The 18402-nt window shown below is 38.6% G+C and overlaps 2 protein-coding genes across 4 annotated transcripts; both read left to right on the top strand.

Annotated features, from left to right (window-relative positions):
• The first annotated feature begins 664 nt into the window (after positions 1-664).
• On the top strand, positions 665-5754 carry sqor (sulfide quinone oxidoreductase). 2 transcript variants are annotated; one of them, XM_030054564.1, is made up of 10 exons: positions 665-764; positions 1493-1705; positions 1860-2030; positions 2226-2279; positions 2399-2593; positions 2712-2921; positions 3170-3353; positions 4055-4122; positions 4385-4563; positions 4665-5754. In XM_030054564.1, the coding sequence occupies exons 2-10, from the start codon at positions 1505-1507 to the stop codon at positions 4720-4722; spliced, it is 1320 nt and encodes a 439-aa protein (XP_029910424.1). In that variant the 5' UTR covers positions 665-764; positions 1493-1504; the 3' UTR covers positions 4723-5754. The 2 variants fall into 2 exon arrangements, with proteins under 2 accessions (XP_029910424.1, XP_029910425.1); XM_030054565.1 differs by lacking the exon at positions 665-764 and adding an exon at positions 1012-1108.
• Positions 5755-6802: 1048 nt separating this feature from the next.
• ctdspl2a (CTD (carboxy-terminal domain, RNA polymerase II, polypeptide A) small phosphatase like 2a) lies at positions 6803-17715 on the top strand. 2 transcript variants are annotated; one of them, XM_030054027.1, is made up of 13 exons: positions 6803-7060; positions 9564-9753; positions 11195-11330; positions 12441-12587; positions 13341-13568; positions 13669-13762; positions 14807-14918; positions 15003-15089; positions 15183-15245; positions 15331-15410; positions 16077-16203; positions 16312-16407; positions 16502-17715. In XM_030054027.1, the coding sequence occupies exons 2-13, from the start codon at positions 9565-9567 to the stop codon at positions 16565-16567; spliced, it is 1425 nt and encodes a 474-aa protein (XP_029909887.1). In that variant the 5' UTR covers positions 6803-7060; position 9564; the 3' UTR covers positions 16568-17715. The 2 variants fall into 2 exon arrangements, with proteins under 2 accessions (XP_029909887.1, XP_029909886.1); XM_030054026.1 differs by having other exon boundaries at positions 9542-9753.
• Positions 17716-18402: the final 687 nt, after the last annotated feature.

Raw genomic sequence — 18402 nt, 5'->3', positions numbered from 1 at the left:
TTTTACTGCTGGTGAATTGATACGCTGTGTTTTGTTTTATGAGTATTGTCCGCATAAACTAAAGGCAGCAAAGGCTGGCTGTGGGGGAAAAAAAAGGCTGGCAACGTTTGATTGGCTGAACGCTGGGAGATGTCAACGCGTGTTGGCAAGTCCGCTAATTTTGAGCAACTCCGGGCATGTTTTTCTGTAAGGTCGCTTATAAATATTGGTGGTCGCACGTAGCTGCTAACTTGGGCTTGCACCCTATATGTATAATGTTAAATATAGTTTGACTGAGCTCCTTTTAGGTTGCCAAACGTCACAGCCTGCTTCAGTCAGAGCCATGCATGCACTCTGACCGACATTTAAATCCTTTTTTTTTTTTTTTTTTTTTTTTTTTTAAATTTATTTAATACTAATTTACTTGATAGTTTGTCCTGTTGCAAGTTCTGTACAGGGCAGAACTGCATAAATGAAAACGTAAACAAGCTATCTTTGTTTTGCACTCATTGCTGTAATTACTTTGCTAGTTTTTTATCTGCAACTTAACTCATTTTTATTCATTCCTTTATTCTTTCATTTATTTATTCTTCAGTTGCATAGTTGGTTGTGTTCATCTTATTTAGAGTTAAGAGGTTGCTTGTTTTTCTCGCGAGATCTGGCGGCACTTTTATTTCGTGATAGTAGAAATTCACTTGCGGTTTTCCCAGCTCCTCTTATCGACCGGGGACAAGTCTTCGCCGGGTCATTTGAGGTTTCACCGCTGACGCAGACAGTCGCCTAAGGTAGGAAACACAGTTCTGTCTATTAACCCGTTATACTGAGGGCTACTAAAGAAGCAAATCTAAAATGCATGTAGCCCTGCGCAGTCCTGCTGGAGGACGGCGACGCTGTGCTTGTTGATTTACTACTGCGTGGTAGATGGTGCAGTGGTTAACCTTCTGGTTCAGAGCAGGCTTATCGAAAAAATGAGCCTGAGAAATGACGGAAAGTAAAGTGTATTCGATAGTTGCCAAAATTATAATTAAGATCAGAAGAGTCGCTGATTTATATCAAGCTCAGGATTAGACTTATTGGGAGTCATAGTTAGAGTCATTTAAGTTGTACCAGTATTTACACTGAAACTACGGTAAGTCAAACTATAGTAAAGGTGTCTGTATCAATTTTAATAAAATAACAGAATATTCATCAAAAAAATATTCAAGTGCTTATATGAGAAATAACTACAGCCCTTATGGATTGGTTATCTAAATACTTTGACTGGTTCAGACCAGTCTAAAGTTTTTAGGATGGCTTCCTGTTACCTCATATAGCTGGTTGTTTGTTGGAAATGGTAAGGTGTGACGAAATTCAAGATATTATTGTTCTAAGTCGTTTTATGTCCATGAATACTTCTGTTCAAGTTGTAGTGGAACACAACACAGGCTTTAAAAAAGTTGTCTAATCATATTCATGCTTGTTAGATCTGACATGCTTCATCCTGTTGAAAGTTAACAAAATGGTTTGTGTTTAGTGTTTGGACAGAATGGCTGCACTGCAACATTTGAAGCACTGCTACTCCACATGCATTGGTACGTCTCGTCTCCACACAAGCAGCCATGCCTGTGCCAATAAGGAGCATTTCAAAATGCTTGTGCTTGGAGGAGGGAGTGGGGGAATAGCAATGAGTGCACGGATGAAGAGGAAGATAGGAGCTGAGAATGTGGCCGTGGTGGAGCCTAGTGAGGCAAGGATCCTGTCTTCATAGCTTTATTATCTGCAATAATGACAAAGCACTTATTTACCCTACATGACAAAGCATTTTCAGTACCTACACAAACACACAGCACTTATCCATGTTTGACTTCTCATACAACACTGCTGTTACATAACTTTTTCAGACTCACTACTATCAGCCCATGTGGACGCTGGTAGGAGCTGGTGCAAAAAGTTTGGCCTCATCTGGTCGTCCCACTGCAAGTGTCATGCCATCTGGAGTGAAGTGGGTGAAATCCAGGGTTCAGGAAATAAACCCAGACACTAACACTGTCCGCACAGACAATGGTATTGAAGTATGTGTATTTTATTGTTTTTAACTGTGTATCATTGACTGTGTGTTTACTGGAGTTATAAAATTGTTAAGGGCTTGGTCTAAGGCTCGGCCCGGGGTCACTGCTATAGTTTGGCATGGCACTAAATGTTAAAAAAATAAAAAATGGATTTTGTAAAATATGATGATCAATGTTCATCTTGCCCTATTTCAACAGATCTCCTATGAGTATTTGATTGTGGCTTTGGGTTTACAACTCCATTATGAAAAGGTGAGGCAATGTTTTATTTGTACAACTCTACCTTACTATCATTATAATGCACCATTGCTTAGAAATTCAGTTATTACATTTTAGTAAACTTTTTTTTTTCATATATATGTACCCTGTAGATAAAAGGCCTGCCGGAGGGATTTGAACATCCAAAGATCGGATCAAATTACTCCGTTGAAACTGTTGAGAAAACATGGAAGGCACTGCAGAACTTCAAAGAGGGCAACGCTGTGTTCTCCTTCCCAAATACTCCTGTGAAATGTGCAGGAGCACCACAGAAAATAATGTACCTAACAGATGCTTTTCTCAGGAAGGTACTTGTCACTATTCACTGAAGAAGGATTCTTACTGGTACTAATTGAGTAAATTTGAAAAAGCAAGGTCTAATCTGTAAATTTAATTAAGATTTTGTTCTGTGTGTTCTTATGCAAGACAGGAAAAAGGACCAAGGCCAACATAATATATAATACGTCGCTCCCTGTAATCTTTGGGGTTAAGAAATATGCTGATTCATTGTGGGAAATTGTTCAGAGACGAGACATTCAAGTGAACCTCAGGCAGAACCTCATAGAAGTGCGGGCAGACAAGCAAGAAGCTGTGTTTGAAAATCTGGACAATCCAGACGAAACCAGAGTGTTTGAGGTATCTCTCCTGAACATTGCTTGCATTGATCCAGACAGCCTTTTACTAAACAGAATCCATTATCAACCTGTTGGCATGTTGTATTGAACTGCTCAGCTTTTAAATATTAATGAAGCAATCATCTGTGTTTGCAATATTTGCACGACTTTACACTTACAGTACATTGATTTTTTTTTTCTCTCTGTCATCTCTTCTAAATTAAGTGACTCCGGTGAATAACACTTAAATATTTGGATGTTCTTCATTAGTATGACTTGCTTCATGTCACGCCACCAATGGGGCCGAATTCAGTGATTAAAGGCAGCTCATTGGCTGATGAGGCCGGCTGGTTGGATGTCAACAAAGAGACCCTCCAACATGTGAAGTATCCTAATGTGTTTGGGATTGGAGACTGTACCAACGTGCCCACATCTAAAACGGCTGCCGCTGTGGGTAAGTTGTCATTGTCATCTAATTAAATGTTGCAGCAAAGGAGAATTTCAGCTCTTGTTTAACTCTTGTGATACTTGTGAAACTGTGGAGAGTCATCAACCACAGTGTTGTGCAATAGCGTGTAGCATTGCACAGGTCAAAATTTCCCGTCAGAGACAATAAAGTATATCTTATATCTTATCTTTTACTTCTGTACACAAGAGTGCAGGTACTGTGACAGCGAGTGACACCACACCCTATTAAACCTGTAATGCAGAGGCTCTTTGCAGGAGTGTGTGACAGATTATATTGTTACCCACCACAAAGAAATTTGTTTTGTACTCAATCAAACAAATTGTGAGGGTCTTAAACCTCAGATGCATGCTATGTGAACTTTGCCCAAATTGACTACATTTCCTGTCTGTTAACTGTAGAGAAAATGATGGGTGGTGCCCAACGAAAACAGGTCTTGTCACTTCAGGCGTGACTACATCACAATCTGACTGCAGGAAAAAAAAACAGGAGCTTTATCACTGGCCATCACTTTTATATTCCCTGTTTGCATGCCAGGGGTGTCATGCTGAGTCACTTAGCAGTGACTGTTAATGTTTTTTTTTTTTTTAATTTAGTATGGAGTATGTTTGTGCATTTTAAAACTGTCTTTTAAAAATGATTGATACATATATTTTTTTTTTAAATGTAACATTTTGTGTTGTTTTCAGCTGCACAGTCTGCTATTCTAAACAGAACAATTACCAAAGTACTGAAAAATGAGAAACCTGATAAAAAGGTGAGTGGCACATAAACATAAGTTATCAATTTTTGATTAAAACTGTGATTTTTAAGAATGTTTTGCCTGAGGAAGCTCTTTATAGAGGTTGAAATGTTGCAATAAACATATCCTCTAAGGGTGCTTTAAAACTACTCAGTGTGTAGATAACTTTTCTTTCACATTTCAAGAAATGTAACTGCATCTCTATCGACAATGCAGTTCAGATAATACCATGACATTATTATTGCAAGTACGTAACTGGTATTCTCACTGTTTGCAGTATGATGGCTACACCTCTTGTCCTTTGGTAACAAGCTACAACACAGTCGTGTTGGCGGAGTTTGATTTTAATGGGCAGCCACTGGAGACATTCCCCATTGACCAAAGCAAGGAGAGAAGAATCATGTACCACATGAAAGCTGACCTGATGCCTCACATTTACTGGCATGGGCTTCTCAAGTACGTACATCATCAGTCCAAGACATGCTAATGGCAGTAATTAATCTCTCCACACTAGATCTGATTTACTTCTCCATTTCTCTCTACTTTTGTGACATTAGGGGCCTGTGGGGCGGACCAGGACCGTACCGGAAAATCATGCATCTTGGAATGAAATAAAAACTCATGATTAGTTTCCACATAAAATTACACATCATGTCCAAAACTTTTAGGGGTAATAAAAATATCATTCAATATCTCTAAAGCAGGGTATCTGCAGGTCCTGAAAAAGTCTTAAATTCAATTGATATATATTAGGCTTTAAAAATCATTAGTCTTAAATGTTAATTTTATGAGACCTTAAATTCCACATAAATATTTTATCAAATTTGACTTGTCCAGCTTTTAATATTTGACTAGAATTAATCAAGCTCTACTGCACCAAAGTCAACATTTCTGATGTTACAAAACTCTAAACCTGGCTCTGAACCCGATACTTTCTATAAACTTACTCTCATACACAACATTTACGTGCACACAGGAAACCAGATTATTCACTTAAGCGTCTGTATCCTTGGCCTTTCCTGAGTTCTGTGGAAAAACGTCCTGGTCCGATTTATTCCAGCAGCTGCTGCTATCTAAGCTAAAGGAGTCTGCCAGGATCATGTAGTCAATAACTGGCTGTATTCTGACCTACAGCTGATGTCAGCACACGAACAAATATACAGTACTCACCTTTACACGAAGCTGCAATGCTTGTTTAAATAACAGAAATCAGTCTTAAATTGTGTTAAAACTAATCTTGAAAAGGCCTTGAAAAACCACTGAATTTTACTCTGATACCTGGAGACACCCTGTGAAGGATGGAGAATTCAGTTTTTGTAAAAAAAAAATTCTCAGGCTTATATTAATGAAATGAATGAATAAAAACACTCATTGTCCTTAGAGGAATTTGCTTCATGCATTGAACATACAAGAATGTAAAAAACATCAACAACAATATGATAGCACTATATATAATGTAAAGCACAGACATTGTAAAACATCATAAAAAAAAGAAGAATTAATGGAAATTGATGAAATACATCTTCACCCTGAAGGTCAATATTTAGGTTGAAGCTACAGTTTGGACACCTTCTCATTCAATTATTTTTCTTTATTTTTATTATTAAAACATGTTATGGTTTGTTTAACAGTTTTTTGTTTTCTACATGATCCCATATGTGTTCTTTCATAGTTTTGATGTCTTTAGTATTGATCTGCAGTACAATGTAGAAAATAATAAAACTAAACAAAAATAAATAAATAAATAAATATTGAATGAGAAGGTGTGTCCAAACTTTTGACTGGTACTGTAAATTCATGGTGTACTGGTCTGTCATGAATGTAATACAGCACATGGATGCCCAGTTATCTTGCCACCCAGTTGAGCAACCCTGTCCAGTTTATTTGTGTTTTGTACAGTTTGCTATTTTTCCCAGCTGCTTGTAGCCCTGTACACTTTCAGTTGTTGTATTGTTCATAATTACAGGGAACAGTGGGGAGTTTCTACTGAAATTAATGATAATTTCTTTAGTTTTTTTTTTTTTTTTTTTTTGTATTTAAAATCCAAGAGTTACCTGCATCATCTGCAGATTATATCATTGTACAATTATCTAATGACTAATATACAATGTGAAGAGCAAAGGTGAGAGGACACAACCTAGTGGCACCTGAGTCTGTCAGCCTGTCCTCCATGGACGTGGACATACTTAGGATGGCTTATGATTTATGCCCATGCTACTCAGCTGTACTCTCAGTAGAAAAGCCTAGATCATATTAAAGGCAGATTAGAATTCAACCAACAGGATGTACCTAAATATACCACTGAAATTCCTACTGAAAACTGATCACACACTTTTTCCCCCCACACTATGTCTCTTATTTTAGTCCTCACATAAGATATAGGCTACACATATAATAACATATCACCTCAAGAGTGAAGTGACATTGTAATATTTAATGGCACTTTACGTTAATGTTATCACTAAAATATGACGTGTGATATTATGTACGGTAGTGTTCTGGCTTTTGTTTTGATGTTTAAAACGACTGCATTGAATGTAATAAAACAGCAGCTATAATTTTTTTTTTTTTTATTATTATTATTAAAAACAACCTGTTAAATATACATGGCTGTTTGCATGTTTTGTCCGCATGCCCTGGAGAAATAAGCAGAGAAAACACAGGAAATGAGCAGTCTGTCAGTCCAGGACTACTTCACGGCCATTTTCCTGTTGAGTCCACTCTCCGCCACGTTCCTCTACGTGAGTGTCGCATTCTCTTGCGCGAACTAACGTTATGTTTGTGATGAGGCGGGAAATGGCGTCTACAGATATGGTTGATTTGTGACTAGCTAGCGAGCGAGCGACCAACACAGCTGGCAGCGGTACCCACGGCCCGACCTCCATCGGTCGCCGCCCCGGTCGCGGCTGAAAGCTGTCAGCGCTGCAACAAGTTTGAGTTTCCTTGATCAACGGTAAGTAATCAACAACGTCAATATGTAAACAAAAAGGGTGGTCCCGTGATAGGAGTCTGCTGCTAGCTACAGCGTTACCATGTATCGGCTAACGTTAGCTAACGAAGGGGGCGTAGTCTAATGGCTGAAATAGTTTGGAAGTGAACAAAATGACGCGTTGGCCAGCTAACGTTAGCTTGTAGTAATGTCCCCCCGACGAATATGCGAACTATTCAATTGGCACGTCTAATGTATATATGCTTACTAACAGGAGCAAGTGTATGAGTGACTGTCGAAGCAGAAGTGACTCATACCACGGCCTTGCTTTCGCTGCCATTGACATTTTTCTGAAAGCTAACGGTAGCACCGACGGTAGCTAACAGCCCACGGAGTCTTAGATTGACAACATCTGGTTCATTGCACATAACATTTGCGCTAAATAGCCAAAATTACAAAGGGAGCGAACTGCAGCTGTGGTCAATCAAACTGTCAGTGTTTTGACACCAAATGCGAGACATAAGTGTCAAGCTACAGGGTGTATGTGCTGTGCTTTTAATAAGATATCAACAGCTGGGCTAACGTTAGCGATAGCTGACGTCGATGGTGTTAATACAATCTGTCTGCTGTTACATAACGGCAGTAAGCGCTCCTCGCATGCTAGCATTAAACCTATGCTAGGGTTAGCAGTCGTGAGCGAATAAAGCTGCAACAGCTTTGACAAAAACATCGTGGTTTGTGTTCATGTTAACGCCGTGTCTGTGTTAAACAAAAGGATTCATTGCACAGAGTGTCAGGTCTGTTTATCATGTTCGAAAGACACCGCCCACTCAACTGACTGCTCTGACTGACAGTATATGTAGCGCTACAGTCCGGCTACAACATTTAATTCATTGTATTTACATGTAGCCTAACATGTTGTTACTATGTGACAAGCAAAGGTGAAACATGAGGGCAATTTAACCAACATGCTATTTCGCGGATTCAGGTTATACTCCTTTGTTTACTAATCTAACAGAATTGCTCCCCACTAAGCAGTGTTAAGCCTCCCGTATTCAAACGGTGACCCTTGTCATTAACATGTAATTGTCCATGCAGTTCATTAATCTTGTCTGTGCATAGTACGCGTGTATAGAACTTTAAAGGGACATTACGCTTGATTCAAAAATCCATACATTACTCACGTGGGCACACCAGTGAGTATTTCTTGAACATGAACATAACTGTTCTTATGCCAAAATTATACACAACTGAAGTTGTAGACCGTGAATGTGAGGACTTACTCCTGATTGAAGGCACTTATACTAAATTTAATTCAACTTTATAGCTGTGCTATCAGTGCACAGCTAGAATATGACTCCTCTATATCTGGAAAATGATGCTAGAAAATATCTGATGTCCACCTTTTTCTGTCATTTTCTGTGACACTCTGCATCAGTAAGCAATCATAGATTATGAGACTTGAGATTTCTTCATGTCTCTGGAATTTAGAGACATAGGATGAATGTTGACAAACTAGAAAGTGACATGAGTAGCAGGAATACTGAAATTCAGTGGCATTCTTTCTTGGCTATGTTACACAATATTTTTTACATTCTTTTTTTTGATTTTGTTCTGCTGACATACATTGGGACACAGGCATTTTTATCACAAAGGTCAGTAGGCAGGAGTGCAGGGATTTAAGTGCCTTACCCAAATGCATTTTAGGCCTTATATTGTTCATCATAAAGGCATACCTTTTACTCTTTGGTTAAAACTCATAGCTTTAGTTACTAGCATGCTTAGCTACATTTATCAAAGTGTGCTGAAACCAAAACTGAAGTCTAGCCCACCTTTTTGGCCTGTAGTGTTAACAGGTTGTTGTTTGAGATTTGATGTCTAGTGGGCCATGCAACTGTCAGAGGCAACATAGACCCTGTTGGATAAAGTCGTGTAAAATTAATGTTTTGACAACTTGCTATCAATTTTACCAGAGTTAGTGTAGCGTTATTGTTGTGACAAGTAGTAGAGTATCATGTAAATGTAACAGTTCCAGAAGAAATGAGCTGAAGTCATGCCATCTGGATTTGCTGACATTATTGCGCCCACAGCTGTACTGTACAGCTATAAAAACCCAGTCTTGCCTAGCTAACAAGATGAGTCACTGGACAGTAAAGCAGAAAATATTTCATAACTGCAAAGGGCTGGGAAAATAATTACTCTTTCTTAGATTAAAATAGTTGACAAAATCTGTTGTTGTTACATTGACTGATATAGTAGAAATAGGAAATACTAATATTAATTCTAAGCATTGATAAAGAACTGACGTCATGTTATCAGTTTAGAAACGTTTAGAAACTTTAATTCTTAAGTACCTTAGCTTTGATATATTCATCTACTGCTGTAATGACTTAATTTCATCTGCTGGTACAGCCTCTCTACAGTGAAGAGTGTCATCTTTTACTGCATGTCAATGCTTAATTCCACCCACCCCCCAACCCCCCACTTCTTCTCTAACTTGACAGTTTTTTTCTATGTGACGGTGGAGCATGATGAGGCTGAGAGTGCGTAAAGCCCCTCAGCAGCCAACCCCAGGCCGTCGAAGCCTCCTGTCCCAGGCCAAGCGGAAACACTGTGAAGTGGAGCCTTCTCCAGTGAGAAGCCGAGGCAAAATGCAGAAGAATGAAACAGGCCTGTTCTCCACTATAAAAAAATTTATCCGTGGAAATGCTGTCAAGGTGAGCTTAGACTACAGCTGCATTTTTTCATATTTAATATGTGAGCTGCTTCATGTTAAAAAAAATCACTGTAGTAAGAATGTAAGACTGTACTTTCATTACAGAGCTCTTCAGTTACTTGCAATTTTTGATAGCTACCGACTTGTTCTACTGCTACATCCTCCATTTTCACGCTGGTTAAACAGCCATCTGCTTCTGTATCATAAACCCCACCTGCTTATGGTTGTGTGTAGTTGGCTCACGAAGAAACAGGCCATGTCACAAGCACTCCTCTGAAAAGTTGAACTTTTCCAAGCTTCAGAAAGTGCTCTGATCTGCCTAAAAAGACACCAGGCACCATGCTGTTGCCCAGCAGCTGCTTTCGATCAGGCTTGCAGCCGCTGTCAGTTGGTTTTAATGTAAAGAGGTGAGGGTAGTTTAAAAATAGCAGAATAGTGTGAACACACTCCAACCCTGTATTCCCTAGGATTTTGCATGCATTTCCTGCTAATTTAGTTCACTGGCTTGAATGCAGCTCAGTGGCTGTGACAGTCACGGTCATCACAATCACCCTTTCTGCTGACCAAAATGGTAGTGTTGTGCTGACAGGGTACTATAAACTGGATATGATTAATACTGAATTATTGAGTAAGCCTGTGCCTATATATAAGTTTCATTGTATGATAGTCTTGGCCAAAATGATTTTGATTTAAAACATTGTCTCTCTCTGTTGAAAAGATGAAAATCTTTTGACAGGGAAGGGGATGGTGATTTATCACTCACAGCCAGATTGTCCCCGTCCTGATCGTGACTGTTTATGTGTTTACCATGGGCACTTCCTCTGTTGTGCTGTTCCCTTCTCACCTAGTGCAGAGGGTCAGAGGGCTCCCCCTACTGGGGAAAATCAACAGCAACAATGACAGATGAGGGAGATCTCAGGCTGTGATGTAGGGCTGTAAACAAATATTCTAAATTTGAATTTAAGTTCAAATTAAATAAAAAAACAGACACTCAAATGTGAAAATAAATATTTGATTGTGAGGAGAAAAAAACTAGACTACTAAGGCTGTTTGCGTCACAGGTTCTCACGTGGCCCTGGGCGGCTGCTTGACGGACAAGAGGAGTCACACACCGAGCGAATGCGGGAGTGATGACAGAATGTTCACAGACAGAGGCAGAGAGTGATTTGCACTCTCTAAGCAATCTAAAACGCACCGTTTTGAGTTACTCTGGCTGGATTTTTTCTTGGTAGACAGCAAAATTGTGGAACAAATAACATCAAGTTGTATTCAAGTAATGTGAGCTACAGTTAGCCTATCATGCCACCACTAGCGGCCTGATTATTATTCTGATTATTATTTCCCGTTTCATGTCAAGGAAAAGAGTTTTTGTTCCATGTTTATTTTAGTCAGACAAATGCATTTAGTCTTACAGACTAGTCTCTGTTTCTGCTTTTTCTCAGGTGGACCAGGACATCCCTGCCAAGAGGAGTCGTATTGATTGTAATTCAGATGGCAACCTGATAACTTCAACACCACAGACTGGGGGCCTTCCCAACAAACCGATCTCCAGAGTTTGCCGGAAAACCCCGAATAAAGGTATCGCTGAATCAAGATGACACATGTTTTGTAAATGAATTGTGGCATCTTTACTGCAGCACACTGTGGGCATGACATCTTCTACAAGGTTTTTCCCTTTTCTTTTTCTTTTTTCAATTTTAGTTTGTTTTTAATTTATTTTAGGATCAACACGTGGAAAAAAGAGAGCTTATGTTTATTTTTCTGGTGAGAAGAATGCACAGATGTGAAGTGTTTCTGAATTGGCTAAAGAAGATTTATCTTTTCTGAAACTTAAAAACTGTACCTTAGTGCTGACATCATTGCCTAAATTCTACTAAACGCTCAGGGAAATGTGTGTTTTTGTGCCTGTACAAGTGCAAGGACAAGTTTTCTCATTTTTGGTGGATAATCATAAAATGTGTTGTGCACCATTTTATGCCCAGAAATCACTAGGCTTGATCTGCAAGAATGAATGGTGATCTTGATGATATAGGATATTAGATGTGTTCATCTATGTGTCAGCATGCTTTTGAAATTGGACATCAGTTTCTTTAACAACACCCACGTCATTTTAGGCGTCCAAATTGAATTTATGTTTTAAATCAATGCACAAAAAATAGGCTGAATTGTAAAATTTCCATTTTGACTAAATATATTATACTGTTATTGTTACTGTGAAACAAACTCCAAGTCACTCATCTGCACAGAAGCTGCATGCCCAGAAATCACTAGTCACCTGATCATGCCCTCAGTAGTCGTACTAGTAGTAGTAGTAGTAGTGAAAAACAAGAACAAAACATAGTTAAAATTGTGAATTATGAGAAGTTTGGAATTTTTTTTTTTTGCCATATCGCCCATTTCTACCATCCACATATAAACAAATAAAATGATTCACTGTTTTGAGATGTTTTAACAGATGCAGTTTCATGTAAACCCAAGACTGCATTCAACAGCCAAAAAAAAAGAAAAAAAAAAAAAAAAAGAAAACAGACATAGAGACTGTTGCTTTTAATATTCTTATGAAAAATGGTGGGGCTTTAAAACATGGGAGTAGTAATGCCAGTTAATCACTGCTTGCAAACTGTTCTCTTCTTGCATACAAATATTTGACAGTAGTTTTGTCTCTAAGGCTTGTTGTCTATCCTGCAGACGTGATGACTTGCAACAGTAAACCCATGAAACCAAACGGCAAGCTCGAGACCCCTGTTGAGGCAACGAGCAGCCCACCCCGCACCACCCTGCTGGGAACCATCTTTTCTCCAGTTTTCAACTTTTTCTCACCAGCAACTAAGACAGGTAAAATCATCATCATCATCGTCATTATCACCCTCCTCATTATCAACTCTATCTCAAGATACAAAGAAATAATATATATGTTAAAGCCTATGTATCTTCTCTGTGACTTAACTCTACCCAGTATGGAGCTGGTTTTCATAAGCAAAAAGGAATCCGCTTCATTAGGGATTTTGCAATTGATGAGGTGGTAATTAGACTATCATTGGTAGAAAAATTAGATTTCTTATTAACTTCTGCTCACCATAGAATCTAGTTTTATGGTTTGGGTAATGTGAGATATTTGCATAATCTGCTTGCCACCCAGCAGTGTGCTGCATTTTTTCCATTTCACATAATTGAAAAATGTCACACTCGATACGTTACATTATTGCAGTGTGTCATTACATCTGAAGTGGGTGGTCTTTGTTCGCTGGTCTTTTGCTTAAATAACTGGATCTAAAATGGGTGATTTTGGAGTTGACTTAACAATCTTCTCTTCCTTATGAGTATCTCAAACCTGAGCAATATCAGGACCAGATACCAGATATCAGGCAGATTTTTGTCTGCTTGTTTTTGAAGGCAGCCTTGTGAAATGTGCCTTGAAGAGTGTGTTAACTCCTGTTGCTTGGCACTTTCTGTGCTCTTTGTTGCTTTCTGTTGCTTTCTGTGTTTATGTCTGCATACAGGTGCTGTGTCGTACAACCAATTTCAGTACCACTGACAATAAAGTTGTATTGTATCGTATCGTATATCATTTGTAATCCCTCTTTCCAGCCACTCCTGGTTCAGACTCTCCTGGCCAAGCAATGGAGGCAGAGGAAATCATGAAACAGCTGGATATAGAGCAAGCAGAAGAGATTCCAAGCAGCACTCTCACATCCACAGAAGGCATCACCATGTGCCATGCTGCCCCAGTATTACCACAGAGGCCTCAGATAACCCCAGACGCCACCATAGAAGAAGGGGAAATCGTCACTGAGACTGATATGCCCCCACTAACAGGTAAGGCCAATGTCAAATTAGGCCTCATGTTCATTTCACCCTTTGCCTAAGAACACATTTCATTTTTTGTTCCTCTTTTCTATCTCTCTGTCCTGATTAGCTCCTGGATGCACGCCAGACAGTGGTTACTCACACGCACCGCCCTCAGCTCCGGCAGAGGCCTCGTATGATGAAGACTGGGAGGTTTTTGATCCGTAAGTAGATCGTAATTTATGTATTTTAAAAACTGTTATAATCAGACCATGTCAGTTGTCACCAAGACATAAAGAATGGTAGTGATTTGCCTCTAGGGGGTGCTGTATGTACAACCTTAGGCACTGATCAGCAATAGAGATGTGACACTTGGTATAGATGGGCATCAGGAGATGCAGAACATGTTTGCCTCTTGGAAACATAGAGTCTGTTTCAGTTTGAATTAAAAAAAAAAAAATTAAATCTCTTTACAAACTGCAGGTCTGAATGACACAAAGTTCAGCAGATATATTACTTGGCCCTGTGTTTAGTTAGTTTGTGATAAGCTTAGGAATCCAAAAATGGCTAAATCATTTCACTTTCAATTTTTGTAAAAATGGATAAGTTCAGCTGACTCTAAAATCATGAGAAATATTTCATATTTTGCATTTTTTTGACCATATAACTCATTTGGTTTTACATGAAAATATTTGTTTTATTTCTAGTTGGATTTTCATGCCAGTGATGTGCATTTATGAGTAAAAACATGTATGACTGTAGATTTCTCTTCAAAAAAAATTATCTGTCATCTTGTTATTTTTTATTCCATGTGATGAAACTGTTAGTCATTTAAATAGGATTCAGGGTGGCCTTTCAGATACAATATGCCAGGGAAAAAGGAATGATGCAGTGCGCTCTTTTAATGTCATTTTCCATTCTAATCAGTTTGGTTTAAGACATCCTAGTTTTTTATAGAGACATTTGTGGGGAGGAAGGTTTCACATGAAATTAATTTTGGATTTTACTTTATTTTAATTAATTCATTTATATATTTATGCATTTCTTTGTTTCTTGACGAATGTGTAGATTCAGTTTGGATAAGACGTTTTCAGTACAATAAACAATGAAAAGGATGATAATAGCGTGAAAATTATATGTTTATATAATTCACATTCAGCCTGGGACCAGCAAATAACTTTGTTTATTTGAATGTCTTGCTCTTTGTTGCAAGGATCTGACTCTGTTATGTTGAAGTTAGCGTATTTTTATGGCTTTTCTGATTCCAGGTATTTCTTCATCAAGAATGTGCCTCCGCTGACGGAAGAGCAGTTGACGCGCAAACCAGCGCTACCCTTGAAAACACGCAGCACGCCAGAGTTTTCTCTAGTATTAGACCTGGTAAGCAAATAAAAGCTCTTCTGCTGCCTGGTGTTCAGTGCAAACAGACTTTAAAGAGCTTTCCTCCTGTCTTTCTGTTGCTAGGATGAAACGCTGGTGCACTGCAGTTTGAACGAGCTAGAGGACGCTGCCCTGACTTTTCCTGTGCTCTTTCAAGATGTAATATACCAGGTACTGCTGATGCCTGCTCTTTTCTAACTACAAGGCCTCCATGTCTTGTTTCCATGATTAAATTGTCCTTTGTTTACCATTTTTATTTTTAAGGTATATGTTCGGTTGAGGCCCTTTTTTCGTGAGTTTCTTGAGCGTATGTCACAAATGTATGAGGTGAGATTTCTCTTCATGTCCAAATTATTCCAGGCAGGTTTTATTTGTACTTGTTTGTAATTTAATCCTTTTTACAATTTCACAGATTATTCTCTTCACGGCTTCAAAGAAAGTGTACGCTGATAAGTTGCTCAACATCCTGGATCCGAAGAAACAGTTGGTCAGGTCAGTGAAAGCACGATACAGCTACAGGCAGCTCTGTCACAAACACACACACATATCACAGTGAAGTTAGAGTGTAGAGCAGAGTTTTACTAGATAATTGTGGATGGGCGAAGAAAATAATTCTGGCCTTCCTGTGGGAGGTCTGGAGGAAAATTTGCTTTGTGTTTAATATTTGCCAGACATTCACAGACCAACGTTCGCAAAACGTTCAGCAGATGCGTCAAACTTCCTTAAATCAGTCAGGTTTACTGTACATCATGAAACAGTTACTTTACCTCATTTCTATACATTTGTTTGGTGAAATGTTATGGCAAGGCTTCTGGATGATTCAGTTATAAAAATTATATAGTGTCTGGGGGAAGCGTTCCTTCCAGTCTTTGTACACTTGTTAATTGTGTTGGTGCTGTAATCGTTTTCATGCATAGAGTGGAAATTTTCCAGAATACCAGAGACTTTTTTTTCTTTCAATTCCATGGTTCAGTTACTTCAGTTACTATTGTAGAAATTATAAAGCATACAACGTGCCAGTTTGTGACTGTTCTCTGCAGCATTCTTCATGCTCCTGATGCTTGATGGCCAAAAGATGTGCAGTTTGAATTGAATTAACCGTGGAATACCAACATATGACAGCTCTTTAACTATGTTTTGTTTGTTTTTTTCCTCCAGACATAGGCTATTTCGTGAGCATTGTGTGTGTGTACAAGGAAATTATATCAAAGACTTGAACATTCTTGGACGGGATCTTTCAAAGACGATAATAATTGACAATTCACCCCAAGCCTTTGCATATCAGGTAAAAACATGATGCCCCTTTACATTTTTGTCAGTGTTAACGTTTCACAGTCGTTGTAGTTGTGGTTGCTTTATTTCAACACCTAAACCATCGTTGTTTCCTCCTCAGCTCTCCAATGGAATCCCGATTGAGAGCTGGTTTGTGGATAGAAATGACAATGAGCTTCTAAAGCTTGTTCCTTTCCTGGAGAAGCTTGTGGAGCTGGTACGTATTTTGTCGTAAACACAGTCTGTACTGTCACTCTTTGCTATCAAAAGTCTGTTGTCCTCTGAATGTCGGACTGTTGTGGTTTTCACAGAATGAAGATGTCAGACCACACATCCGAGACAGGTTTCGTTTGCATGACCTCCTTCCCCCAGACTGATGACTCTCATGAAAGACAGTTATCTTACAGTGCAAGATCGTGTCAACATGGATACAACTGACTCAGAGAAGGATATTTAACGGATTTCTCCTTGCAAACACAACATTGCAGTTATTTTATTTTTTTTAATTGTTCAAACAAAAAAAAGTAAAACTGTGTTTGAGTTAAAAGCACTGTATGTTTCTATACATACAAACAAACTCAAACTAGACTCTAAACATAAACCAAACTGTTTAATACAACAGTTTTTTACACTTTGCTGTCTTCTTTCTGGTATGACCTAGAAGATGACATCCTGGAAGATATTTCATCTTTAATTATCATTTCGGATTGACAAAACTGAATGTCACGCAGTGTTGGAGTATAAGGACCTTGTTGGCTCAAGCCCGATCTTGAATGGCCAGTCAAACATGTATAATATTCACACTCCATTTCTTGTAAATATATGTATATATATTTTTTTTCTTAAAGGTTTTTAAGTCCTTTTATTTTCACTTCAAATGTTAGTATGTATTCCTTTTATTTGGTTGCTTTTATAAACCAATTGTTAGTGGGTTTTTTTGCTCTTCTGAAGTTGATGCTACACAGCTGCTTTTCTGTTGTATGCCTGCATTATTCCTGTGATGCTTTACTCCATTAAATGCAGTTGTCTGTAATAAGGTGCAGTTTTAAAATGTATCTTTGGGAGGAAATGTTTCTGAAATTAATAATATTTTAAAGATATGTAATGTAAGCTGGAATAGGGTCTCAACTGAATACAAAGCCATAATGGCCGACTAATAATTTTGGAGATTTGTCCACTTCAGATGTAGACACCTTGATCAGCCTCCTTGATGAGGGACAGGGAGGGAGGGGTTCAGGCATCCTGCACTTTGACATCCAGCCCTTTGTAAGTTAATGTAAAATCTTGTCACTTTTCTACACGGCTGTATCACCTCAATTTGTTATTGGGGGGGCGGGGGGCCTCGATGAAATTGTAGCACCAGCAAATTGCCAACATGTTTGCTCTCAAATGTTTTCCAAGACGTCTTGTATGTGGGATCTTTACTATGTAGGAGTCACCAGTTTTATTGACTATTGAATGATCACTCCTGTTGTATTCAGTGTTACTCAATGGTTTCCTTGAAAATAAATACATTTTTATACGACTTTGAGCGTACTGCTTTTTAATACTCACAAAACTACTTTTAAGTTATTACTCTGCTCACTATCTTTCAAGGTCAGACACTCGCCTGAGCACATTATTTTACTGATTACCTCATTTAATACTCATTTAATACACCTCTATATGGGCACCATTAGTTGCACGAAGCACATCAAGACGGTACTCGATTTCTTGCCATGTTCACTGTAGCATGGCCTCATCCATGGTGGCAATGGCATCAGTGATCTTTTGCTTCAGGTTGCTGATGTCCAATGTGATTAAAAACTTTGATAACCACTGAGTACATAGAACAAACCTGATTAACATATCTCATTCAATTGCTTTTGTAATAGATTTTTTAAATTGTAAAGAGACTTTGTGGACACCCTGTATTTTCTCAAATCCTGCTTCTGTGGTTTAAACTGAGAAACACCCCAGTCTGGCACACGTAATGTCACTGCCTCATGTTGTAAGACGGTGTGTGGTGCATTCAGTAAGTCACCTCTGCTGGGGTTTCAAAGGTCAGGGATTCAAATCCCCAGGGGGCCCAGGCCTACCTGTCAAGGCTGTGGTAGTTAATGTATGTTTCATGTTTTCAAAATTCTTCTGAAGGTCATATTGAATCTAAGGCTGCCGCTTTCCCCTGCATACACCAGACTACAAAACAAGTCACTAAGAAGCTATGAGATCA

Source organism: Myripristis murdjan, chromosome 6, assembly GCF_902150065.1.
Source record: "Myripristis murdjan chromosome 6, fMyrMur1.1, whole genome shotgun sequence".
NCBI classification, from domain to species: domain Eukaryota; kingdom Metazoa; phylum Chordata; class Actinopteri; order Holocentriformes; family Holocentridae; genus Myripristis; species Myripristis murdjan.
Note: the sequence above shows the minus strand (reverse complement) of the source record. Positions and strands in the feature narration are given on the sequence as shown.